This window comes from Centrocercus urophasianus, unplaced genomic scaffold (genome assembly GCF_019232065.1).
Source record: "Centrocercus urophasianus isolate 14NV4802_14NV808 unplaced genomic scaffold, USGS_Curo_1.0 seq_14, whole genome shotgun sequence".
NCBI lineage: Eukaryota > Metazoa > Chordata > Aves > Galliformes > Phasianidae > Centrocercus > Centrocercus urophasianus.
The window spans coordinates 29,092,065-29,118,889 of NW_024884586.1; the positions used below are offsets into that span (position 1 = coordinate 29,092,065).

General features: G+C 40.1%; 1 protein-coding gene across 1 annotated transcript; it reads right to left on the reverse strand.

Annotated features, from left to right (window-relative positions):
* Window positions 1-21,139: 21,139 nt before the first annotated feature.
* On the reverse strand, window positions 21,140-26,093 carry SPTSSA (serine palmitoyltransferase small subunit A). The gene is made up of 2 exons (XM_042814864.1): window positions 25,948-26,093; window positions 21,140-23,062 (listed from the first exon to the last, which is right to left on the reverse strand). Exons 1-2 carry the CDS (start codon window positions 26,048-26,050, stop codon window positions 22,959-22,961), a joined length of 207 nt encoding a protein of 68 aa, XP_042670798.1. The 5' UTR covers window positions 26,051-26,093; the 3' UTR covers window positions 21,140-22,958.
* Between the last annotated feature and the right edge of the window lie 732 nt (window positions 26,094-26,825).

Here is a 26,825-nt window from a genome sequence, read left to right on the forward strand (position 1 = left end):
AGAAGGGGGGGGAGAGTGAATAGCTGGCAGAGGGAAAATGTAAAATTTGATGCCTGCTAAATGAGGCATGATGAATAATGGTTTTTCTTGTCAAAACCACTGCTAGAATCCCCTCAAGCTGTGAGCAGGTATTCAGGAACACATGTCTAGGTTTAACCAAAGATCTGATTCTTCTCCTAATAAAGGAAACAGAAATTACAGTAACCAATGCAAACAGAAGCTGAAAAATACCACAAGCTGAAATCCCTTTTTATTTTACAAAATACATATCTAAAGCAAGTTAAAAACAATCCAGGGAGGGTATCTATTATCTTGCATGAACAGCCAGCAGTTGTTGACAGGAGTTAATAGCATTTTCCACGAAATTCGGCTTAATCTTGTTTTTGTTGGCATGGTTGAAAACAATTTCTTTTCACATTTATTAAGAGTAAGAAGAATTTCTGACAAGATACGCTATAACTAAAGCATTAAAAGTGGATCACAGCTAAATAAAATAATATGGCAACAATGTAAGTAATTCAGATCTTAGGATAAGTTTATTCAGAGAGTTAATAGCAGTGTTTTTTGCCAGTCTTATTTGCGCCATCTTTACAGAGATTGCTCAGCTGTTAACATCCTCTTTTTATGGGAGAAGTTCTCCTTTTTCAGTATGTGCATGAAGTGGAATTACACTTCTTTTTTTTTTTTTAAAGCAGTATCAATTAGATCTGCCTGATGCAGTCTAAAGCTGCTCTCAGTTTTCTTTTAATTGTAGAAAATCAGGACATTTTCTGTCATCATTATACTAAAATGAATTTGTGTCAGGACAGCTGCTAAATCACAACTCTCTTTAGTTTGATTGTTATACTGAAGAAGATTGTGTCCAATTATTTGGGCAATAGCCTCTGGGGTTATGCACAGAGACTTACTGCACATATCAAGCCACTAAACACTTTTAAAGTCAGAAGCATAGCAGAGAGGTGCTATAAAAGCACTGACGCCTGAGATTCATTCTCTCTAACTCCCTTTCAGATATTGTATCACTGCCGAAGCAAACAGACTCTGTATGTTTAACAGCAAGCCGCAGAAATTAAACATAGGCATAGAACAAGAAGGTACATCATGATGATGAATTGTTCACTGAACAGAGCCACAGTGCTGAATTAGTCCTACTGAAACCAGTGAAGAAAAGTGGAAGAAAAGTAAGAGCTCTGTGGTAAAGATCATGCAGGGAGGCGGTGTGCTCTCAACATTCAAAATTTTAAAGTAAAGATCAAAAAGGTCCTCAGCCAGCCATTCCAGTGGAGTTTCTTGTATCTGTTACTGGCCACCTCAGGTGACTTTGAAACAGATGGATCTAGCAACAGTCTGACTGCTGTGTTCCAGGTACACAAAAGAAAAATCTATATTTTGAGAGTTACAGAAGTTGTATTCCGAGTCTACTAAGTCACAGGACTGGAAATGAGACCATACCACCAGAATTCATGCCCAGCTTCAAATTTTCCCTAGATCTGGAGGATCTGAGAGCCAACATCTGAATTTAGGTCCGTCTTTGGCTGGAGCTAAGATTAAGTAATGATCTCAAGGACTAGCAAGGTCTGTTGATGAGTTATTCTGATGGCATCTAGATTACAATAGTACATAGCGACTCATTTATATCACTGAAAGCAATAAGCAGGACTGAAGACCTTACAGAGCTCTTCCAATCCTTGCAAGCAAACTAAGTCCCAAGTAGAGGTCAGGCTAAAAGGGGACTTGAGTGCCTATCAGGACTTAAGTCCAGCATCATCCTTGCAATGTAAATTCAGAAGTGCTACCAATTATATTTTACAGCTAATCAGTTGATCCCAGGAAACACTGAGTTTGATAGCTTGCCTTTGCAAACCAGTCACTAACCAGGTCTTTCTAGACAGAGTTTTGCTATACTGCTGGAGAATTCAGTAGCTGACCTCTCCTGGGATTCCACTCACTGCAGAGGCTTCAGGCTACTGCTGCTGCAAAGGTCTTGTAGCCATCCTTCCCCCTGCACACACACCTATTGAGATACATTCATGACTCAATCACACCTACAACCACAAGCACTGCCTAAACATTTCATCTTCTCTCTCCCTCAGACACAGCTTGCACAGCACCTGCTGAGATGATCTGATGCTCACCCTGCCATCAGGAAAAGCAGCAACAGCAGGTTTGCAGATGACCTGGAAGCACCTACCTCCTGTCCATCCATACTGTAAGAAATGTCAGATCAAGCTCTAGCCTGGACGTGCGCCAGAGGAGAAGTCTGGCTTTTGGGGCAATGTTTGAGCAATTGAAGAAACAGAAGCATGTGTGGACCACATGCAGTCTGTAGATTGCCACAGTCATGCATAATTCAGAGAGAAGACACTGCATGCTATTAAATCCTTTTATGTAGCAAAGCACATCGTTTTGAAAGAACAAGTAAATAGTTACTTATGCTTCCCGCTGAACTAGTAAACAATTTGAGGGTTCAACTTCTCCTGTTTTGGGAAGGTTTTTATGTTTTGTTTTGGTATCCTTTACATATTCAATCTCCAAACAGGAATGTTTGTGGAAGTAAAGTTGCAAGCACTAGAGCGACACAAGCAAGCCCCACATAAACTTCTAAGCAGATTTCATCCCAGCCCCAAATATCCCTGCTGGTCCTATGTAAAAGCTGCCAGCTTCATACAACTTCCTGCTGTTGATGTGACCTTTCAGAGATGCTACAGTTGAAATGAATTACAGAAGAGTTCAGTATGCCTCAAACGTACACTGGGAAGAAAGCACAGTTGCATGTGTTGTTTAAGAAGGAGCAAAGTGTTATTATATATCTGCTTTGCTGGAAACCAGCCCTTCATTTCTCTCTAACAACAGGGTTTCCTATTCTGTGTTTGGTTCTGCAAGTTGTATACAGCACTTTGTTTGATAACATCGTTATAAGAAACAAACAAATAACAAGAAGCTTTCTCTCCTTTGGTTTTGACCTTTTTCAGCCTGCATCCCTGGGGGGGGGGGGGGGAGGGAGGGGTATTTTTTCTGCTCTTGCCTTAAATCAATTTTAGCATGGATGCCCCTTAATCAAAGAGATGCTGAAGTTGACAGGGACCCTTTGCAGGTCACCTAGTCTGACCCCTGCTTTTGTGCAGATTTCCAAACAATATTATAAGCAGATAAAAGCAGAACATAGTCAGCAGACATTCCACCACTGCACTTTTCAAAGGACTCAAGAGTCTTTCAAATCCTACTCATTTTTCCATATGCTCTATCCTTTTTTTTCACCAGACAAAAAAAGGTGTCCTCATTCAGCCCTATGAGGACAAGAAATAGTCAGGAGCTTCTATCATAAACATGCAGTGCCTTTGAGAGCTACTTTTGCTCTGAAGATTAGGAAGCGAAACATTTGTAAACGCATTTGTAAATCTGTTAGTACAGGGACAACACTAATGGTAATACTGCAGAGGTTGTACTTACACTGGATGTCTTCTCCCAGAAACAACATTGGAGGTACAATAACTTTTGTACATTGAAATCCGCAGACTTCGCAGCCTCCTTCACCTGAGAAACTTTGGTTCAGCTTGAAAAAAAAAAAGAGCTTTCTGTATAAAGGATACCCTACACATACAGGGCAGCCTGTGCTGAAAGGCAGTCAGAGCTAGAGTTCCTGACCAAAGTGCTGCATCAAGTGAGCTGTCCTGAGGCCCACCCCTCTCCCCTAGATGAAAACAGGTGTGCGGACACTCCTGTGTTCACACAGCTGTGGGCTTGCCCTTGTAGAGGAGCTTGGTAGATGAAGTGATCTCATCTGCGAAATTTAGGAGATTTACTGATTTTTACATGCTACCTCAAGAAAGCCAAACAAAACATTTGCCAGCTTTATATCGTATGCAAACACTATACCAGTCTGAGGTAAGAAAGGAACAGAAAGACAATGTCACATAAGCTGTATCTGAAAAATTGTCTAGCAAAATCAGCCTAGCCAAATTGTAAGCCTTCCCACCTGCATACAGCAGAGGGCTGTGTTGTGCTTAGAAGAGCTAGAGCCACCAGCTGGGAAGCTTCTTCAGAGCAGCGGAAAAAGCAGAGGCTCTGAGCAGACAGAATTATTCCCTGGGCTGCTGTAGGAAGGGGAAGAGTTAGGAAGGACTGTACAACCTCCTGGTCTTCCGTCCTCAGAGCACAGGGATACATCACTTCTGCTCTACCCCAGTAACTCGCAGTAAAATATTTGGCCGTGCAACCTCTCTTCCCCTGAACAAGTTTACCTCTCCTTTGGCCTTGCCCAACTTTAATTAAGAACATCAATAATTTTGCTACACTCATCTATCCCAGGAGAGAGAGAGGCCACGCTCTTTGCTGCCACTGTGTAAATCAATTACTTGCTCTATACTGGGAAGTACATGCAGTTCTCCTTGCTCCAATTACAAAAGGAATGTATTAGCATTTCTAGACAGATGTCACAGATGGTTAGAAATCCAGGAAGCACAGAGCAAGTGCAGTGAGATGGGGCTTTTGCCTAAGAAAGAAGGTACTTTTATAGATCCTTTAAAACAACACAAATTCTGTGTACTTGCTAGAGTACAAAATATTTTGCTTCAGGGATATAGTGCAGGATATTCTGAGATAGACAGATAGTATGCACAGTTGCTATAACAATGCCAGCAGTGCTACTGCTATAGCATTAAAACTGCAGATAATTGTGATGAAGTTAGGTCCACAAGCAAAGAGATGGCCATTTTGAAGGCCATAGTGAGCAGAAACTCAAGGTCAGATCAAATGCTTTTACTTTTTCAGGGAGAAAGGGGAAAACAATAAAGACCTGCGGTATTTGAGCAAAGAAATAACATCATTAGCACTGCATCTCACGGCCTTTCATTCAACGTAAGCAACTGCCCAGCACAAATCCTGCTATCCCAAAATGCATTCAGTTTTGCTGTAATGCCAAAAAAAAAAAAAAAAAAAAGCCTTTATCAACACATATAAGAGCTCTTTTTCAGCTCTCATATGACTGAGCACATGCAGCTGATCTAATATTGGAGACGTGCTCACCTAAGGCCTCGCTCTTCTGTTCCCAGCATATCTTGAGAAACATAATTCTCATTTATTTGCTGCAATGTATCAATACTCTGGACAAGCTCTGTAATCTAGACAAACCTACTGGTGAGCAAGTAGCAAGCTGCTTCTCATGTATTTTTGAGATGTAATTTTTGGCGCCTCCTGGAGTTTTATCAGTGGGACTCTCTTCAAAAAATGCCATATTAGGCAGAACATTAGCAAAGAGGAGTTCAGTCATAACTGCATTCACTGTTCAGCTGCCTCAGGACCCTATTGCTATTTTTATTATTTGAATCACCCAAATATGGACTGATTTTGTACAGGAATGATGTGTAAGAAATTATTTTGAGGAGGAAGAGGCTCACTCTCATAGGTGCAGCAACTCCAAGTAAGCAAATCCATTCAGCATGTTCCCAGTCTAATCACTAAGTCCCCTCAGGGTAAATGATAGATGGGCCATGAGTCACAACAGTCATACTCCATTTTAAAACATTTGAATCTTTATGAGTGCAATCAAGACAGAAGCATGACAATGCTAGCCTTGAAACACTGGAATTAAGCCTCCCTTTTCTGTGCGAGAGTTCAGTGATCACAACATTTTAACAATTTGCTGTCATTTAGACCTATCTGTCTTGTTGCATTATTTCAGTTGACAGAATTAGCAGTTGGATCAGAAATGAAACATTTCATATGTAGAGGAAAGAGCAAGAACTGTTGGAAACCCAAGAAAGTCAGCATCTTTCTCTAAGCAGCATGTATTTTGATCTCAGGAGTTACATGAAATAAATCCCATTTAGCAGATTGTGGACTACTGTCTCCCTTTTGATCTCCTGCACTTCAAGTAAAATCTGGGAATGGGGATGACTACAAATAGCAATGACCTTATCAGAGTAAAAATTTGTTAGGGTACACTCCAAGAATTTGCCCAAAAAGTCATTCTTATTTTTCCACCATTTGAAAGACATTGTGGGTCTCATTGAAGAGGTACAAACTAACATCCAAAGTCTCACCTAGGCAGGTGTGGTCCTCTTTTCTCAGACAAGCTGTTCTGTTCATGCCAGACTGATATAAGCAACAGTATTCTAATACAAGCAAATTAATCTCACTGTGGCACAATTCAGCAAATATTTGCAACAGTATGTTCATTGTTACATTACAAGATTAATTGGTTGCTGATTGTGACATTCTATTTTGTACACTTGGCTTTGCTATAACCTCATATATGTTATTATGCTGACAAGACACAAGCTTGCACGTGTCATCTGTCTGTCTCCAGAAAATATCAGCTGTAGGACAAACTGTGAATTTCACAATTACTGAGCTAATTGTTCCTACATGTTGAGCTCAGAAGCTAGTAAGCATCTAAAATCATGGGCTCCGGCCAGCTTAGATTCAATCCACTCTTTGCACTGCATCACATGCTGGTGATCCCTGTGCAGGTAAGTGTGTGGATTGCCTAAGGGTAGCTGGAACACTGAAAATGAAACAGTGAGATAAAACAGCTCCTAGACTAGGCATGAAGCCACCATATAATTAGAGCATGGTAACTAGACACAAACCTGACTCATGCTGACTTTGGCCAGTCACAGCTGTGACTGCAGAATTCCATGTGGTCCGGGTGCACAAACAACCAACCCACATCTCCACATCAACAGAAAAGCACATTTCATTGAAACTACTGATTTGTCAATGTCAGGGTAGCCTGACAAAAAGCTGAGGGACCCTCCCTTGTAAGCTCTTTTCTGGTGTCATCCAGTTTCCCTATTAAAAACTAATCACAGCTGCACCTTCCTCCAACTGATTGCTCTCAAAAAATCCAAGCTGCTCTCAGCTGCTCTGCAGGTGTTCTCCTTTGGCTCCACCACCTTCTGGGACAGCACAGGGGCAGGAATGGAGCTGTGGATGCCGTGAAGTAGATTAATATGGGCTTGTACAAAGCTATAAGAGTAGATATTTGCTCGGCCCTCATACCAAATGTTTTCAGCAACAAGAGTCAGCAATCTGGTTGTCCAGGCCTTTTCTGACATAGAGGGGAAACCTCCTTCATCATCCAAAATCTGTGGAATGCAGATCTGCGGGAATAACGTCACGGCAGATCAAGGCAGGCCAACATGCCGAAGTCTGCTTTGCAAACCAGCTCAGCTACAAGGTGGTCTACAACTAGCACCCTACATTTCTTTCCAGGCCAAAGTATCTACAGCTGTAGTATGGAAACACCCTCACCAAATAAATACAACACAAGTGTGTTGAGGTCACCATTTCTCAACATCCTCAGATGATATTGAGGAAGCTAAAAGGGAGCTGGGTAAGCAAACAGGGAAAGGAGGAAAAGTTGTTATTCTGTAGGGCATGTTAAAATGAAACTGGAATGTGGAAGGAATATTATCCATAATATCCATAAGCTAAAATACTGATGTACTTGTTTCAAAAGCCTTCCTTAAAACAAGCAAAAGTGAAACCAACCAAAGGTTTAGAAAAATGAGCTGTACCAGGAAATAGATTTTCAGCATCACCCATGAGGGCATAGATTTAACAGAATAGGAACAGAAAAGGAAAAGAGTGAGTAAAGAGGCAAAAGAGGAACACTCACAGATCACAAGTGGAAGGATAATGGAAAAGAGCACTCTTGTCAACCTTCATCTTCATAAAAATGTGGATTGTGTCTCCAGAATGTTGTGAAATAATTAGAAGAAAATAAAGCAAATAGAAACCGCAGGCTTGCAAGACTGAAAAGACTTCTTTCTTTTTCATCTTAAATAAAGAATGGATTTAACCTCATTTTGTTTATTAAAGATTTTGATTATTTGTAGCAACTGAGCTGTGTGTGCCTCACTTTGCACTGGGTTGCAGTATAAACAAAATCCAGCTGCAATACATGAAAAATCTAGGAGCAGTAGAGAGCATAATGCCTCTAATTAATGTCTGTTTGGACCTAAAATGAGGCAGTGAAGACTCAAGATAAACATTGTATTAGCTGTATAGCTGAGTATTGTAAAAGGTCTTACCTTTTGGAGGTAGAAACTAAATTTTCAAAACTAACATTAGGAAAGTGCATTGTTTTAAAAAATAATTGGATTTCTACAGGTTAATGAAAGCCAAAAAGCCCACTGGAAAGACATACACAAATTATCAAATATTTGTTCCATCCTTTAGAAATGCTTTTTTCCCTGGAGGAAAGTTTTGAATACTCAGCTTAACATGTTGTTTTTACCAAACCTGGAAGAATTAATATCAATAGAAGGAAAGAGTGTGTAGACCTAACTTGAGTATCCAGTACTAGGATAAATTTTCATTATGCTTAAAGAGATCGTGTCTATCACTGGTATAGGTCTGTACAAATTAAAAATATGTGATATTTTTCCTTCTCAGTTACTCCTGGTTACCTCCTGGTTCCTCAACTGTTGCCAGGTTCCCCAGTAAATTAGTGTAAATTGACCTGCAGAGGATGTTAAGCACTGGAAATCCTGCTCCCTATGTTTCTAGGGCATACAATTGAACACTGCACGTTGTTTGCGTTCCACAGTGCCAACTTCTAACCACAAGAACAGAGTCAGCAGAAAGTAGGGCTGCATCTGGAGGAACACTAAGTGGGGGATAAAATGAAAGCCGAAGGTGATTCAGTACAGGGTGGGGTTTCCTATGGCTTTGAGAGCACTGAAACATTATCTTGAAGTAAATGGAAACAAGTGCTACTTGGAAGCAGGTCCTACTGGAACCTCTCTCAGAGAATGCAAAGGGCTTTTTCCACCCACCTCCCTGACTCCTAAAGTGCAATCTAAGTTGTAAGAAGCTTTCAAGACAGTTTGCCAAAGATATACTCACTATGAAGACTTCATAGACTTAAATCAGAAAATATGTTTTTATTTTATTCTTCATTTACATTCAACATATCTGGCTGCCCTAAATAAGACATTTAAAAAAAAATCCAAACATCACATGGAACTACACTTTTTGGCTACAGACTGAACGACATCCAGCAGTCCTAGCTCAGGCTATCTGCACTCTGGATAGACAAGAGGTGATAGGCATGGATTGACTTGTGTTTCTTAAGAGTCTCAGGCACAATACGTTCTCTATAGGTTCTCTGTTTTGGTGCTTTGGTATCCTATTTGGGCAAAAAGAGTTACACTTCCTTTCAAGATTATGAAATCTTGAGGAAAGGGATTCCCTTGTCCTGCATCCAGATATAATCTGCATCCAGATTATACTGGATGCAGAATTCACTAATTCATGGTTGACAACGAGTCAAATGAAACAGGCATACTGCCTTTCACAGTTCTTGGTCTCATGCAGAGCTGAGCTGTTTAGCCAAGTGTTCGGCATCAGGAGCTCTCTGTTGATTTGCCTTGAGGACAGAGATCTCCAGCATTAGAGCCTTCAAACACACGCTTCATCAATGCTAAGTTCACTTTATAGAACCATCCACTCTCAGTGCAAGAAAAATACACTTTGAGAAGAGATTTTCACTTGTTTTTCCACAAATACTTAGCTCTACTTCAGCAGATTTAGTTGGTTTAAAGTTTGAATGTTAAGTACAATTCACAGAGGGAGAATGAATAAATGTTAAGTAGACTGCACTCAGCGCAACATAAAGCTGCTTTCTCTAAACAGTTCAGGTGAAATCCGGATACTTTGCACAGCAGTGACATTGAGCCCTCTGACTTGAATTGCAACTTTTCAACATTTTGACAGTGATAGTTACTACTGTTAGTACCTGTTACTTAATCTGTGCACAAATTGAACAGAGCTAAGTAATTTAGAAGAAAAGAAATTAAGAGCACCAACTCAAGACAAAGACCTTGTCCTCTACTCACAGCTATGTTGCTATGCTATTGTCACTGAGATTGTCTTAGTTTCAGCTGAGACAGAATTGTTTTCTTCAGTGTGTCTTGTATGATGGATGCCTTGTTTTGGTTCTAGGATTAAAACAGTGTTGATAACACACCAATGTCTATAGTTGCTGCTATGCAACTATGCTAAGCAGTGTTGTGTAGAGCCAAAGCCATTCACAGCAAAGGACCCAAGGAGGGAAAAGAATTAGAACAGCGGATTTAAACTGGCCAAAGGAATATCCCATACCATATGACATCATGCAGAAGGAGTTTTGAAGGGGGTGGGAGTTTATCTCTCTCTCTTCCACTGCTCAGGATCTGGCTGGGCATTGGTCAGGGAGTGGTGAGCAATTACTTGTGCATCATTTATTATATACATTCATATATATAAATACATATACAGATATATATATATACAGTCATAACTATTTTCCTTTTTTTTTTCCAGGTGTCCTCAGCAAAGGCACTATTTCTTTATCAAATTCTGAAGGAAAAATTCTTGCAGCATGGAAAACTCTCAGTAAAAAAAAGGTCTATTTTGGATAAAATACGAGTTATTTTTATATCACACACACAAGAGTAGTAGTACACCATCACGCTGCTAATTTTTATTCTATCTTCTAAATAAAAAGACCAAGTGTAAAAAGAATCTTATCTGCTACTTGAATCCATATACCTTACACCACATTTTTACCCCCCTTGGAAAATGGCCTTTTACCAGTAAATATCAGAAAAGCACCCAGGGATTCTGTGGAATTTGTAGACTCTGCAAATATTTATGACAACCTGCAGTTTTCCTCACTTCAACACACAAAGCTCCATTCTCAGCTTCAGAGAAGAGCTACATTAACATAATGTGCCCACTCAACCTCTGTCCAGCTTCATTACGCCTATCAGAAAGCCTGGGTGGGTACTTATTTCCATTTTCCATCTCCAGTTTTTCACTGCTTCACAAAGAAAATATCCAAGCTCCGGAGATCTCAGCCCTGGCTCTGCCTTCACCCAGGTTCACCAGCTCAAAGTGAACGTATCTGCCGGAAAGGACAGCATTTTAAGGAGTAGAAGAGTAGTATTTCCCTAGGGGCTTTCTTCTTATCCATCCTCAAACACATTCCATGGTCACTCAAATGTCCCTTTTGAAATCTGCTGATTTAATTAAGGGCTCCCAATATTTATCTGTTTATTTATTTTTAAATGCTATGCTGCACTTTCATTCTAAATGAAAGTAAAGAGACTTGGGAAGCATCATATATCTGATCAGAAGTTATCTTACCTTGCCATAATAGCACATGTGCTTTAATAGCTCTGGATATGATACGCAGAAATTCTAAGCTGCTTCATTTTACTTTGGACACTGCATGTAAAGTGTTTGTTAGGATGCCTGACTAGCATCCCATAGAGGAAAAAGAGTGTTAAACAATATTTCATACCCTAGTGGTTGCAGTGTTGAGAGCAAGAAATGATGAAGTTTTTAACTGATGAGGCTATGTGACCCATTTGCTACATACTCAGTGGCTTTAGGACGCATACTCTCACCTTTTTAATAACTGATAAGAATCTCTTCCCTTCCCCATCTTCTTCTCCTGCCATAACCTGGCATGGATCAACAGCACATTTCAAGGGCTGTCCATGGTCCCAAGGGAGCATAAAATGGAACGCACAGCATCTAGGGAGATGTATTGGTCCATAGGCTGCATGGTTTGCTATGCTATGCACAAGTGAATGGACAGGGTTTATTTTGGAGGAACAGGTAGATTAAAAAGGAAAAAAAAATTTTTTTTAAAAATCACTCTTATTTTGAGAAAGTCATGAGATCTGGGCCTGATCAGGAGTTAAATCTGATCTGTGGTAACTATGATAACTGAAAAGAAACGAAGATGCCATGCCAAGGATTTACTCAAGTTATGCAGCTGAGGCTTCCTGTGAAATCACACACACACCTTACCCAGCAAGGTCAACCAAAGCACTGAAAGCAGTAATTATGTTGTCTTGAAGATATTCTTTGTAAGCAGAATACCTAGTTTGAATTCTTACTTTGAATTCTTACTTTGAATTTAAGAAAAGACAAATTAGGGTGCCATTCCTCAAAGAAATTAAAATAAAAATAAGAGCTCAAGTGGCTCTAAAGCAGAAAAGGAGAATACAGGTAGCAAGAAAGTAATTCAGGAAATCGCAAGCTGTTTATCAGATAAAAAGGGGAAGTGGACAGAAAACAGTCTGGGTCATAGTACCAAAGATGAGTATAAAGTAATAGAGGAGTGTCTAGGGATAAAATGAAAATAGCAAGACAAAGTCAAATGCAACTAGGAAAGAACATTAACAGGAATGCTTCAGCAGTTAGTGGGACAGGAAATTTAGAATAGGAATGGGAATTAAGAAGATAAAAGTTATCAGAAAACGCCACATGTCCAAATTATTTAATTACATCATATAGGAGACTAACTAGAAATATTGGCAGAATGCAGATCATCATATCAACAACAAAAGGGGTAAAAATGCATACAGCAGAGTAACTCAACTATTTCAAAAAAAAATACATTTGAAAAGTAAATAAAATCAATGAAATAAAAGCAGATGAGTTTAATTTTTAATTCAAAAGGTCCATTTAGACAAATAGGTTATTTAGATATCTTTTTCATTCTCATTGGGCGTAATGCTGTTTGTCCCAGAATAATTCTACAACCTCTGGAATTAACCTCAGTAGTGTTAATGACATACAGGAGAATTCAGAATACAGGCAGCTTCTGGCAGCTGGAAAATCTACTGCATCTCTAACAAGAGGAGGAAAAAGAGAAGGTGGAAATTAAAAACCTGCCAAGTTCAGTTACCAGAAAACTACTAGACTAAATTATAACATCTAACAAACCCACTAACAGTACTAGAGAACAAATCACACCAAATCAATCAAATTTCCTTACATTACAGACCAGCAGGTCTTGTGGATACAGAAGAAGCAAAAGGGGGCAAAACTCAGTTTCAGCTTTTGATGTTACCGAACACGACATTCTCATAAACGAGCTGCAGAGGCAAAGACTAAATCAAATTACCACAGAATGGGTGCAAATAGCATCAGTTCTAAGGGGTGTGTACCCACAACTCCCTGCCAAAAAGGAAGTATGCATCAAACAGGATATTTCATGGACAGTGGCACCACCTCCAACCTCATTTCGTGCTTTCGTTAGTAATTTGGACAACAGAATAAACAAATTGTTTGTTAAATTTGAATATGACAATGTAGGGAGAACTCCAAGAATACTAGATGTCAAATAAATAAATAAATAAATAAATTTGAGAAACAATCTGGAAGAAGATACAAAGTGAATAGGAACATAATGTAGAATACTGAATTTTAATAGTAATGCCCAACTGAATGAATTTACGATAGAAAATAACTGTCAGTTAACAGCACTTAATGGCATTGGAATACAATGGATATCCATCAGATGGGAAGTCAATATAAGGCCACTGTTAGAAAGGCAAACATCAGGCAAGGCTGTACGAACAGGATTATTTCATGTGTTTGTCACAATACGTTTTCTCCATTTTATTTGATGCTGATAAGGCCTCAGCTGAGAGTTTCAGAAGGCTCAAAGAAGGAGTTTCAGAAGGCTCTAGTAAGGAGTTTCAGAAAGTTCTAAGAAATTATTTGGGGAAGTTGAGCTCATAGGTTGTTAAATTCCCATCTCACCCTTCCAGTCTTCAGCGGTGTAAAACCTTTCGCAAAGAGAAAAGAAACAGTCTTCACACACAGTGGACAGGACAGGTAGGAACAAGCTTAGATGGAATGAGGCCTGTGGTTACAGATGAGGAAAATCATAGAGCCTCACCCCACAGCAGATTATCTGGTTATCTGTTTGTGTAAGTATGTGATTAATATGAAAATCATCCTAAAAGACAGATGTGCAAAGACAAGAATGATCAGAAGACACTGTTGTTCCCAAAACTGCAGACAGTTCTATCAAGAAAGAACAAAAGAACACAAAGATCTCTCTTCAAAACTGTGCATTGCTTTTTGTATTACTAACAGAGCTCTGCAAAAAAAAGCACATCTGGACATGTGGGGAATCAGCTGCTTCCTTTGCACTACTGCAAATCCCCAGTTTCACTGGCCTCATAATGGCAAGAAGCATTCTCATTAGGGCACAAAACAATTGTGTCTTGAGATGTCTTTTGTTGATGCTTTCCTGAGGAGGCCTACTTGAATTAGAGGCTTTAAACTTGCAGCTCTTTTAAAAGTATAGCAGTTTGATGTTCACAATCCACTTAATATCCTGCCTTGTTATATCAGTACATCAAGTAGGTTCATTATAAGGAGACCTCCACCCACAACATAGAGGTGAGCTCTAATTCCTTAAGTGCTGTCACTGAAAATGTAAGTCACTGCATTTTGAGCTGCTGGCAGGGGTTGCAAGGATGAGATGTTGTTATCCTGCCACAGTAGCTAAGCTGTCAATGGGAAATTTATTCCCAGAGTAAAATTTTCTTTCAGGAGTAAAGAAAAGCTGAAAGCTGGTGCATGTGGGACAAAACACACAGAGTGGCTTGAGGGATACTTAGCCTGAGATGTGCTATAAAGGAAGATACAGTCTCCCTGATACTCTTCCCAGTTCATTTATATGTGAAAACAAGGACTCGTAGCTGAGTTTCTCCAGATGAGTGACCCTATTATTGAGTTTGCAACTTAAGTTAAGGTGATGCTAACTTGAGCTATCAAGACTAACCACATCCCTTACTCATTAGGTTGGACATAGTGACAACAGAAGTAGAACAGGTACTTATTTTTGTTGAGCTCTCGGAACCAGTACAGTTCAAAGATGCTAAAAAATTTGTCTCCAGCAGCAGCAGAAGCACCCTCCTGCTCCTTTTGCCTACTGCAAAAGGAGAAAAAAAATGTATAGGTTTGATCTCTGACTGAAGTGTTTTTATACTATAAAAAAAATGTTTTTTCTGATGTGGGTTTTTTTGTTGATGAGAATCCAAGACTGTGAGACAACAAAGTATTCCTTTTTAGTAATTTCTTTAAACCACACATCATTCAAGAATTCAAAAAAGAACATCAACAGAAATTCTGTAATAATGACAAAGAAAGAAAACATCTGCAATAACAGGCTCTCTTTCTTTGGTTTTCTCTTTCAGGCCTTTCATGAGAACAATCAGCTCTCATAAGTAAGCTATTTTCAAGTTCCACAGAAAACAGCTTGAAAGTGAATTAGTAGAAATCAGATTCTTCTTTCCACTCTCTTCCGGAACCAATACTTTACTGAAAAAGGAGATGAGACATTCTGATTTCTTAATAGCAGAGTCATTCATAACAACAACACTGAGTATTTACGAAAGTCTGGCTGTAGACAAGTGTGAATCAACTTCTGAGCCTAGCAGATAACCAGCAGATAGCAGAAAAAATCAGAGCCAAGACCATAAGACACCAATTCAGAAAACAGCTAACTGAGAAGGAATAAAATTCTGCTCAACTGATGGGCTGTTCAGTTTTTACAGGAAACAGACTGTAAGATACTGCAGTCATTGCCTCTCCTGACCTTTTCCTCATTTCAAGCTCAGACAATAGTGCTTTCTATTCTGTTTTTATTGGTCCTTCTAACCATAACTTTTTATTGACTTATAACATCACTGAGAGAAATAAAATGTAAAGATCACCTTGGGACCATATCATCACTGCTATCTCAGCACTTTCACTGTATTTTCAATCTGTCACCCTATGAGTTAACTTAGTTGACATAAACAAATGAATACATACAATATATCCTCAGCTTCTCAGGCAATTCTGCCTAGCAATTCCCTAAACAAGCTGAATTCTGTTTTCTATATGCACAAACTCAAAAGTTATTTTGCTACTTTCTCTCTCACCTTTCTTCTGGATCTATTATTGATTTATCTGTGAGCTCTCAAGCCCCTGCCATCATTTGCAACCCCAGTTGCCACCAGCTCTTTTCTATTTGCTAGCAGGGACAAACACATACCTTTATATGTGGCTGGCTTCTGTTACATCATTAAGGCTAGGCGCTTTCTGGGTCACTTGTATAGCCTCCTTATATGCTTTCTTCCCATGCAAAAGTAGGCCTGTGACCTTAATAATTCTTGCAATATGTCCATCTGAGGTCTGCTGTCCTAATATAAGCCTGAAATTACCTGAGAAAGCACACAGCAGTATTAAACAATCTCACGCACAATTCAAAGGGTTTATCAGTAGCTGAATGAAGAGTTCAGATGTTGCTAAAATATCAGACAAAAGAGGTTTTCCCAACTGAACTGCTTCTTGCAACAGGTAAAGACATTCACAAACTGATATAACAATGGGAGGCATAGATGCTGGCTTTAAAAGAAATACTGCCATCATCAATCAACTTACAGACCAACAACAGGCATAGCATTTGCTCTCCAGATCACAGTTTCCAGCCAAAAGAATAAGGAATGAAACCCTTGAACTATGCCTACCCATACATCTGAGCACGCCTTATGATTTCCCAAAGATAAAAAACTGAATGACTGTGAACACACGTGCGCATCACATTTAGCAGAAGCAGTACTGAAAACCAATATGCCATATGGATGCTTGTAGGCAATGCTGCACAGTGCAGAGAGGAGAGACATCATCTCTGTGTGCTTCAGCTTGATCAGGATTTCTCTCACACACTTCCCTTCTTTTCAGCATAGAGATGACTTTATACAATTCTCTTCCCAAGGAAATGCAGTGCTGCACAAATTCTCCTGCAGGGTACTTCTGAATCTCAGCACAAGGTAAAATCACATGGCAGGCATACCCTACAGCCACATTCTGACCTGGAAAACCTCATTTCCACAGAAATTGTCTCCCTTCTGAGTGTACACATTCATCTTTCAGTGGCGACCACCATTCTGTTTGAGTAGATACCAGGAATTCAACAGACCATCAAAGTATGGCCCCTTCTTCTGTGGTCTAAGACAGATAGACAAGATTAATGACCAAGAAAGATTTTCATACAGCCATCCACTAATTCAATCCCTAGTTTGGAAAATATCTGATAATTACGATTAAATACAGTAGAGTGCAATACACTGGGCTTTCACTCTAAAATGCCACCTTAAACCAACACTTCTGCAGCTTAAAGTTCCTAATTCAGTAACTGTCATATTTATATGAAAAATTCACAAATTCACATTTTCATTTGGTAAATTTTGGGGTTTAACTTTAGTTTCAGCAATGGATTATGTAAAATTTCAACACAGCCATCTGAAAACAAGGTTATGCTTTATGCTGAGGGAAATAATTCTAACATTTGTCAAAATACTAGAAACACCCATTCTGCAATAGTTGAAGTTTCACAGAAACCAAAAGCCTTTAAAAATAATTTTCATCCAATCCACTCCTTATGCTTGTCCAAGGGCAAATGAAATTTTCATTTTCAGCCTCTTTCCTTTTATATTAGTTCCACTCTATGCACCTTCCCTTTGATTTCACATAATGAGCCAAGTTTAGATTAGAATCACCGTAACACATTTAAAAATTCCTCCAGAATAAGGAATGTAATTAACAGAGGATCCCCCCTGCAAAGGAAAGTAGAATGTCTTTACATTAAAAGCCATTAACAGACATCAAAATCCCTAAGACCTACAGGTATTTGGAGTCACATAGTACTAAATGAGCAACAACAGAACATAAAGAACTGCTGCACATATAGAACAGAGTCCCTGATATTCGTAAGGCCTCTCCCCCTGTGAACAAGCACAGATCTCTACAGTCTATAGGCTGACAGAATTCACAAAGCACTGCTAAGGGTTTCGCCAGCAACACCACCTCAGGACAGCTTGAGTTTCAGCCAAGATTGCCTCACAGCATCTTACGTAGGATTTAGTGATAAGCTATTGTATAATGTAATTACCCATTCTGCTTTACTGTAAGTACTTGTAACATTTGAAATACACCTACTGTCATTGCAAAAATACTGTGAAGAAAAAGCTTGACTTTAATGACACTTCAGAAATTGAATCAGGGCTTGAATCTCTCAGGGAGTGTGGATGGTCATCATTCCTCAGTCTTCAATTACACTACGACAGTTTAGATGGGTGGAAAAATCTTGTAATGATACACTAAATTTCATATATTGAATTTGTTACGAAAAACAGAAGAGCTTCTGCAGAAACTCCAGAGAGGGCATTTCACATCTAGAATTTCATTTATCCCCATTACATGGAAAGGAAGCTTGATTCAGATCAGGACTGCGATGTTAGATTTTCCCCCTTAAATCATCCTGATGAAAGGGAGACAGCAGTTGTGCTCAGTTAATACTTCTATCTAAGTCTGACCACAGCAGACTGAATAGAGAAACAATGCAAATGACATATAAAGTTTTATGCTTCTATCTTTAAAGCAAACAATCAAAAAAAAAAAGAAAAGAAGAAAAAGAAAAAACAACCCTGGTGCTAGGATGGGCAAGAGTGGAAGAAATTGTTGTCCCACAACAGCAGCTGTAGAAAACATGGGCAAATTATCTGATGAGAAGGAATTTCTGACAATTAAAAAAAAAAACGTTATTGGTGTCCCAACCCCAGAACATGCTGTTTCGGTGTTTTAAAGGATGACTTCTTTCTCCTCAGAACTTTGCTCACAGTCCAGTAGTACCACAGGATCAAATCTCTTCATGCTGTGCTTGTTAATCTCAATACAATCTTTTTTTGCTAGTCAGAAGCAGGTATCCCTTGTTCAGCATTTATAACACATGCTTCTTTACTGCACCCAAGAGAAACAGCACAGCACATCCTATCAGACTAGTTGCACTAATCTACAGTAATCCTATGCCCACCCATTATACAATTAAGATTCAACTTATATTCATCCAGGTGGATTCTACACCTGGCATGAGGCAACTCCAGATCTTTGTACAATCTGGGGCACATTAGAGAGCACCCACGAGGAAAGTGATCAGGGGGCTCTGGCTGATAGCAAGCTGAATCTGAGCCAACAGCATGCCCAGGCAGCCCAAAATCAGCTGTACCCCCAGGTGAAACAGGGCCAGCACAGCCACTGGGTGATGGAAGGGGTTGTCCTGCTCTGCTTGTATGGTGCAGCCTCACCTCGAGCACTGCTTGCAGGTTTGGGTGCCAGTGTATGAGGGATTTAAAACTACTTGACCATCCAAAGGAGGGCTATGAAGATAGTGGAAGGTCTACAGTTCTAGTAGAAGACACATGAGGAGCATCTGAGGTCCTGTGCTATGTTCAGCCCAGAGCAGAGTTGCTGAAGGGAGGTCTCATGGCAGCTGCAGCTCCTCATAGGGAGTGGAGGGCAGCACTGAGCTCCGCTCTCTATGACAGCAACAGGGCTTAAGGGAACGGCATGGAGCTGTGCCAGGGGAGGGTGAGGCTGGAAGTTAGGAAAAGGTCCTTCACCAGAGGGAGGAACACGTGGAACAGGCTGCCCAGGGCAGTGGACACAATCCCCAACCTGCTGGAGATCAAGGAGCATTTGGACACCGCTCTCAGATATTGGGTTTGGGTGGTGCTGTATGGAACCAGGAGTTGGACTCGGTGATCCCTGTGGGCCCTTTCCAACACAGGATATTCTGTGATTCTAAGGACTATAGGACGACAGTCCTTTCACACCAGTTTCTTTTTAATGTTTAAATGAATGCACAAACAAATGTTTGTTTTTTGTTTTTTGGTTGTTTTTTTTTTTTTTTTGCTAAATTTCAGTGAGAAAGTATTGCTTTAGGATTCTTGAGTCTTCCTTCACAAAGTAGTTAAAAACAACAACAACAACAAAATAACACCTACAACTTATTATGTGCTACACAATAATCCCAAAGAAAAATTATCAGAGCCACCAGAGACATTACAACTGGGACTTGCCAGTCTCAGCCCAATCCCACCTCACAAAAGTATCTTTGAGGAAGAAACTGAAGGAAGAAATCATCCACCAGGAGGGTATGTTTTTATAAAGCTGACTGATCAGGGACATGCATACACATACACATGCAATCACAACACATGACCCTGAACAGCTAGATTTCGTGTCTAAGTTTCCTCTTACAGCTACAGCAGTTCTTACCATAGGAGTTTATAATGAAAATCCCTGCAGCTTCCAGACACTGCACCAGCTATGGGGGTGTGCAGCCAACTCTGGAGCAGACCAGCAGGAGAGCAGCTGAGCCCCAGGCACAGCATATACCACAGTAGGCAGGACGCCAGCCTCTGGTGGGGGCTGTCTGACAAGAGCTGATGTTATCAGCTGCACTGTAAGAGTTAACACATTTTGAGCTACTCCAGCTAAATCCCAGGAGCTATTGTTGTTAAAAGACTAACATAAAGCTACTTCAAGGGCTCAGATTTCCACACGCAGCCCTTAGATACTTCTCACAATTATTTTTTCTATCTGTATATAAAATACGGATGACTTGGTTAACAACATTCTTTTTTAAACAAAAGTATAATTGACCTGCTTCCTCCAAATGGAATATAAGGTGCCTCAGCTTGCAAAGAAAAAGCTCAAAGTATGTACATGAAGGAATTGATTCCCCAGTTAATATGACATTGAAGCAGACTGCTGTAGTTTCAGGGGAAACAACTTAATAGCCTTAGGATTCATTTATTATTCAAATTTAATGATGAATTAAATTTCTACCAATATCCTTACTTAAAAAAAAAAAACAACCACTCATTTTGCTTCATAATTATTGTACTTAATCCACCTCTTCTTTAGATCAGCTTTACAAAAATCACCCTGAAAAACCTCTAGAAACACACAATATTTTGTTAATGAAATAATTTCATCTTTAACAAAGCATCTAGAGCCAAAAAGAACAGTCCAAAGTTCCTAAGAAATTACTGATTTATAATTTGAAAAATACTGCTAAAAAAGATTCCTCAAATTAGCAAATTGAATCCAAGGATGATATCAATCAAGCCCACACTAACATAATGCAAGTGTTTAAAGGTTATGGTTGCCCTGTTTCAATAAATAAATAAACAAATAAATAAATAAAAATAAAAAACCAGACAGCTAATAAAAGTCAGTACATCAAAAGGTTTTTTTTTTTATATAAATCCTTTCACAATTAAAAATCATTTTTAGCATTCATAATGCTACAGCACAGCTTTTTCTTGTTGTTGTTACTGTAATCCCTCCCCGTCCCCCTCGCCAGCCACCCCAAACAACTAAAACCCTCTCTCAGCAGTAATTTGCCTCAAATACAATGGTAGTTCACAAAGAAACATCACAGTACCAATTTAACCCATGGGCAGCACGAATTTACAATACACTACTTCAAAAAGAGAATGTTAACTACTCATTATCTCCATTTTTATTTTTTTAAATACCTATGCACACATGTGGATGCACTTTAAAAATAAAACTGCCTGTTTGCTCTTCCAACTTCAAATAAGGAAAGACAGGATTACACACCTGTTGTCTCCAGCTTTACCAAATCAGTAACACCACTGCTTGGGCCTCTCATGGGAGACTAACACCACAAATCAGTAACACCACTGCTTGGGCAGACATGGGATAAGTGAAATGGCAATTAAAAGTTTAAGAAATTTTCACAAGAAATTCCACCTTAAGCAAGGCACTAATTTAGTGAGAGACCTCTACCAATGGCAGTAAAGCTATGGTTCACCTAAGAAGGCCCACTGTTTATAGTTCCAACATGATGATAGAGTTCCATTAGAGATGCATAAAGTACTTAAATGAAAAAAAGCTTTTTTGCTCCATCTGTGTGCATCTGAGAAAGCCATATAAACCTAAAAGACAGTGTATTTATAGAACTGTTTAGTTGTGTAACTGAATTCCTCATTATAAAAGAAGTCGCACAAAAAATGTAACAGTACATGTTATTACTGGGCCACTAAATCACAATTCTTTGGTCACGTACTAGTTCTCATTTTTTTATAGGTCTGAGAAAAGTAAGCAACATTCAGAAACACACTAACTGCTCAAAGAAAGTTCTGCAGCAAAGCTCTGCTTTAAAGTTTTATTTAAAAAAAAAAACACTTAAGAAAGTTAGGTTGTCACCATCTTACATTTCAGTATACAAAACTGAAAAAAAAATCCCTATTAAAAAAAAAAAAAACAAACTAAATAAAAAAGACAGGACTTCAGTCAAGGTTTCAGCTACTTATTGCTGTAGTTTTAACTCGAGTCCATTTATAACCCTACATTTTGGTCATTTGTAGAGAGAACACATTTGGAACGCTAGCAGCGATAGAAAACCCCTTTAAAACATAGGCTGTTACACTGCTGTGTGAAAATTACCAGAAAACCATCACCAATGGAACATAACAAAGCATTATGTAAAAGTACAATTTAATCAGTTGTTAGAAAAAGTGTTGATTTAAAGTACTATCCCAAAGCTTTATGTGGGCCTACGTCAGCAAAGTGCTTTTGTTCCCACTATGAAAAGACCATAACCACAGCATTTCTTCAAACATAAAGAATGCAGCCTTCATTGTTACAGTGCTTTCTCTCTATCTCCTCCAACATACAGAGCACAGAAACTTGAAATAATTGCTAATTCCAAATTCAGGTGATATGCACAAATATACTGTTGAACAAAGTCTGGACAAGAAAACAGTACACCTGAGTTCAGTCGTACAAACTAATTTGTGTAAGTAGTGTTAGACGAATATATCCATGTCTCTAATATGAATCTAGATGTATTTTCTTACAAAAATGCATTGATAGAAATACCCAGGCAAATACATACCATACAATAGCAAAAGCTTTAAGCCCCATTTAATTAGATGATTTTCTGATTAAAAATAGAAGGCAATTAAGATTTACTCAAAATTACAATTAAGAAAAGCTTTCACAGTGCAATATCGAAACTGTCACAAAGTTAAGAAAATACTGATATCAAAGTACAATCACAATGTTAAGGTAGACAAAACTACTATACAAGGGCATATCTTGTAAAATCAAAAGGAATTAACACAACATAGGGGACATCTCGTGCCCCTGCTCTACAGATCTCATTTCTTAGTCTTCAGAATCATCGTGTCTTTCCCTTTTGAACATCGGTAGAAGTCTTGTTAAAACTAAGAGGTTCAATCTTCTTTGTCGACCAGATTTCAGAGCATGATTACTTCTTCAACATACATTCTTCATCACTGCACAATTTCAAAGTAGTGCAATATTGCCATGATGTGCTGAGGCATGAACACATAACCCGTGTACAGTGCCATTCCAACAATGGAAACTAGCATTGAATCTGAACTACGGTTAAGGAAGAAAGCATTTAAAACCAAAAGTACATCAGAAGTCATATAAGCACAGCATTACCATTTTTCTATTATCTAGCTCATAACATTATATTTATAAATCCTAAGTACTAACTGTATTCAACAGTTACAGCTGTAGGAAGAAGCAATAGAACATTAGAAAACAGAACGCAGGTGATAAGCTGAATTACAGCAGGACGCTTTGCAAGATATCCACTGCCTTATCATAGACACAACAGTACAGACTGAAGCATGGGAAGGGAGAAGGAGGAATTGAAAACGGGCACTGAGGATATATGAATTATGCATACATCCTCCAAGGTATTAAGCAATACCTGCAGAAGCCAGCACAATCAGTCAGGCAGAACAGTCAACCACTGGAAAAAAAAAAAGGCAAAAACAAAAGGATTATATGAATACCTGTACTGAGTAAGAGCTGTTACTTGTGCACAGCCTACTCACTATTAAGAAGACAGCATTAAATTCTGATATCAACTTATCGGAATAGAATGACATAATAAATTCTACTTATTGTTCACAAAACATCTGGCATGAAAACTGTACTGCAACCATAAAGCCAGTGTTCCCTAGGCTTTAAGTTACTACATTATTTGGTTTGCTGCTCTATCAGCTCAGACCTCTTCTCATAGACAAGGACCTCCATTTAAAAAGTGTTGACAGTACTTAAGGAAAAAAGGCTGCAAGGGTAATGAAAAATGTGGGTGACATTGTTACACACACCTTTCCAGTCATTTCAGTCACAACACCTCACAGGATCAGCATGATTTGGAGTAAATTTATGTAAATAAATAGATGCTCACTGGTATTTTACTATGGCAGAGCTGCAAAACAAACCTCACATGAAGCCATCTGCTAAGCAATCTTAAGATGATCCCTTCATTTAGCTGAACTTTCCAAATGGAAACCAGAAACTCAAAGAAGTCAGCTTACAGTGTAAACATACAACTAGACCTTTGTCACACTCCAGGATTGTCAAGGCTTTATCTGCAGAAACTACAGCATCAGACTATTCAAGGATTAGGCCATTCAAAGTTTAAGACATCAGAAATTCGAAAGTTTTACTCTCAACAGTAACTCGCAGAGATTCAGAAACACTATATAAAGCTCTGAAGATCAACAAGCACGATAACGCAGATAACAGTACTCAGTTTCCACAGGTGAAATCAGAGGAGCTGTGCATGCTCCGTAACTTTGAGAAATGAAGTTACCATAGCATGTGTGCAACAAAGGCTCTGTGACTGACTTCCCCGAGATAGAGCAGAGGTATATGTGGTGCTTATTAGAGCATACCAGCTTCTGGGTGTATTTTTAGTCCCAGAAGATTGCACAATGCAAGACACTAAAATGAAGGTCAACCCATAGATCTACATTCCAGTATCAGTGCACCCAGCACTTCTGGAACACAAGAGGCTGGAAATGCACCCAGCAGGTCTCTGCACTGCCAGCTCCAAGGCCCTCTGTCCATGTGGTCCTTGCACAGTGCCTGGCAGACCTGGCCCACCAGCAGTGACAGCATTCCCTCTGAAGACAGGCACAGTGTAGCCAATCTGATGTTGCAAACAATACATGGGACACTCAGGGCATTATTTGAAGTGGAGCAACAATCACTTCACTGCAAAACAAGCACTTTATAAAGTAAGTAAACTGTCAATTAGTTAAATGGCTCGCCCAAGTTAAGAAGCTGTCTGGTTAACACAAAAAGAAAAAACATATATATTTATAACTAGCCTAATTGTAAGGAAAGCAAAAATGAAATGTTTTCAGTGATACACAGTACAAACAGATGAGGGTATTCTAGTTAGAAATATGGTATTTTGAAACTAAAAACCACTGCCTCTATAACTATGCACAGTGCATCTGTAAGTATTAGAAAGACAAAAAGTAATAATGACTCCACTTTTACCAAGTGTACACAAGAAAACTCTCTGCAACCTGTAACCAGCTGTAACCTGGGAAACCACTCTTATATATATATGAACCACTCTTATATAATGAAACTAGTTCCTTTACAACTGACCAGGAAAAGCAGCTTTTCACTCTTAAACCCTTCTTGATGGTTGAAAGCAGCTTTAATGCTTTTGTTAGTTTATCTTTGTATCTCTCAGCATTAACTGGAGCTGGCTCAGGGTCATTCATGAGACATCATTTTAACTCGAGATCAAAACAGCCATGCTTGCAAAGAATATCACTTGTGATAAATAACAGCCCCTAGAAGAGCGCAGTGCCAGTCTGACAGAGCTGCTTGACGAAGCTCACCTTTAAACAATTTGCATACAGAAGGCTCCACATTAGAATCTATCCAGTTCTTCCACTCCAGAAGAACCAAACAAATTTACCAGCTGAAGGATTAAATGCTCTTCTAACACAAACCGTGTGACAAAGTGCAGCCCAAACCAAAGCTCTCCAGGTTTTGAAGCACACACGTTTACTTTCTACTAGACAACAAAATAAAATTCACAAAAGAACTGTGCTGAGCAAAAACAGTGGGGCTCCAGTTGAAGAGTCGGGGGAAAAAAACTATCGCAATTCTACGGGAGAAAAATAATAATAATAATAGTAATAAATAATAACAAAGCGCAGGAGAAAGCATGTCAGGATATAAACCCGGCCCCGGGCAGAGGCAGTCGGAGCGGCCAGATGCCTGCGACAGAAGCACACGCCGACACTAGGGCTCTTCCCTGACTCCGGCCGCGCTACGCCCGCGCCGGCTGCAGCCCCGCCATCTCCCCGCGCACCACTCCCAGGGCCCCGCCGCCCCAGCCGGCCTCGGCTACAGCCCCAGGACACCGTTCACAGCCCACCCGGTCCCAGAGCTCCCCGCCCAGCACGCCACGCGCCGCCGGCAGAAGGATACTGAAGACGGTGCGCTCCCAAGGTTCCAGCATGTAGAGCGCGGTGACCAGCAGGTACTGGTAGTACAGCCACGACATCTGCTTCCAGGCCGAGCCCAGCGCCATGGCGCGCACCGCGCTCTCCCCGCCGGCCGCCAGCCTGCGCCGGGCCCAGGCCGATCGGAGACGGGGGCGGTGGCTGCCCGGGACCCGCCCTCCCCCGCCGTCTCTGCCGACTGGCCCCGCCGCGCGAGGCCCGGCCCTGGGCTGCGGCCTCCTGAAATGGAGGCGCTGCGAGGCGGGCGGGGCGCCAGTCGGCGGCGTCCTGGAGCGGGCGAAGGGGGATGCGGACATTCAGCGCCGAGGCTTCAGCGCACGTCCCCTGGCAGCAGGGCGGAGGGAGCGTAAGGGAGCCGTACTCTCTCCCTTCCGCCCTCACTGCGAGTCGGTGCTGGAGTCGGATACAGGGGCCGTGAGGCTGCCCGCATTCTTGTACAAAACAGTCTGTGCAGATCCCAGGAGAAGCTCGTGTCAAACACATTACAAAACCCAGCCCTTCTCACAGTCCCCATAGCAGCACTGATTTTCCCCTACTGAATAAATCAGCTGTATGTACGAGGCTATTCCTGATTAGATCACATCACATCACATCACACGACTGCCCGTCACCATGTGAGCAGATCTGAGTCATATCTGGAAGACCGCTGCACACAATTTTCTCTCATCCTGTTTTATTTAAATGGACATCCTGGATGTTAGGGATCACCTGAAGATGGCACTCAATATGATCCACCAGAAGTGTGTTAGAGGGTTCTGCAGAATGCTTCAACACTGTCAGTATTCAGAGGGCAAAGCCCACTCAAAACCACTGCTCGGATAAAGGAGAACTTACAATCTGTCG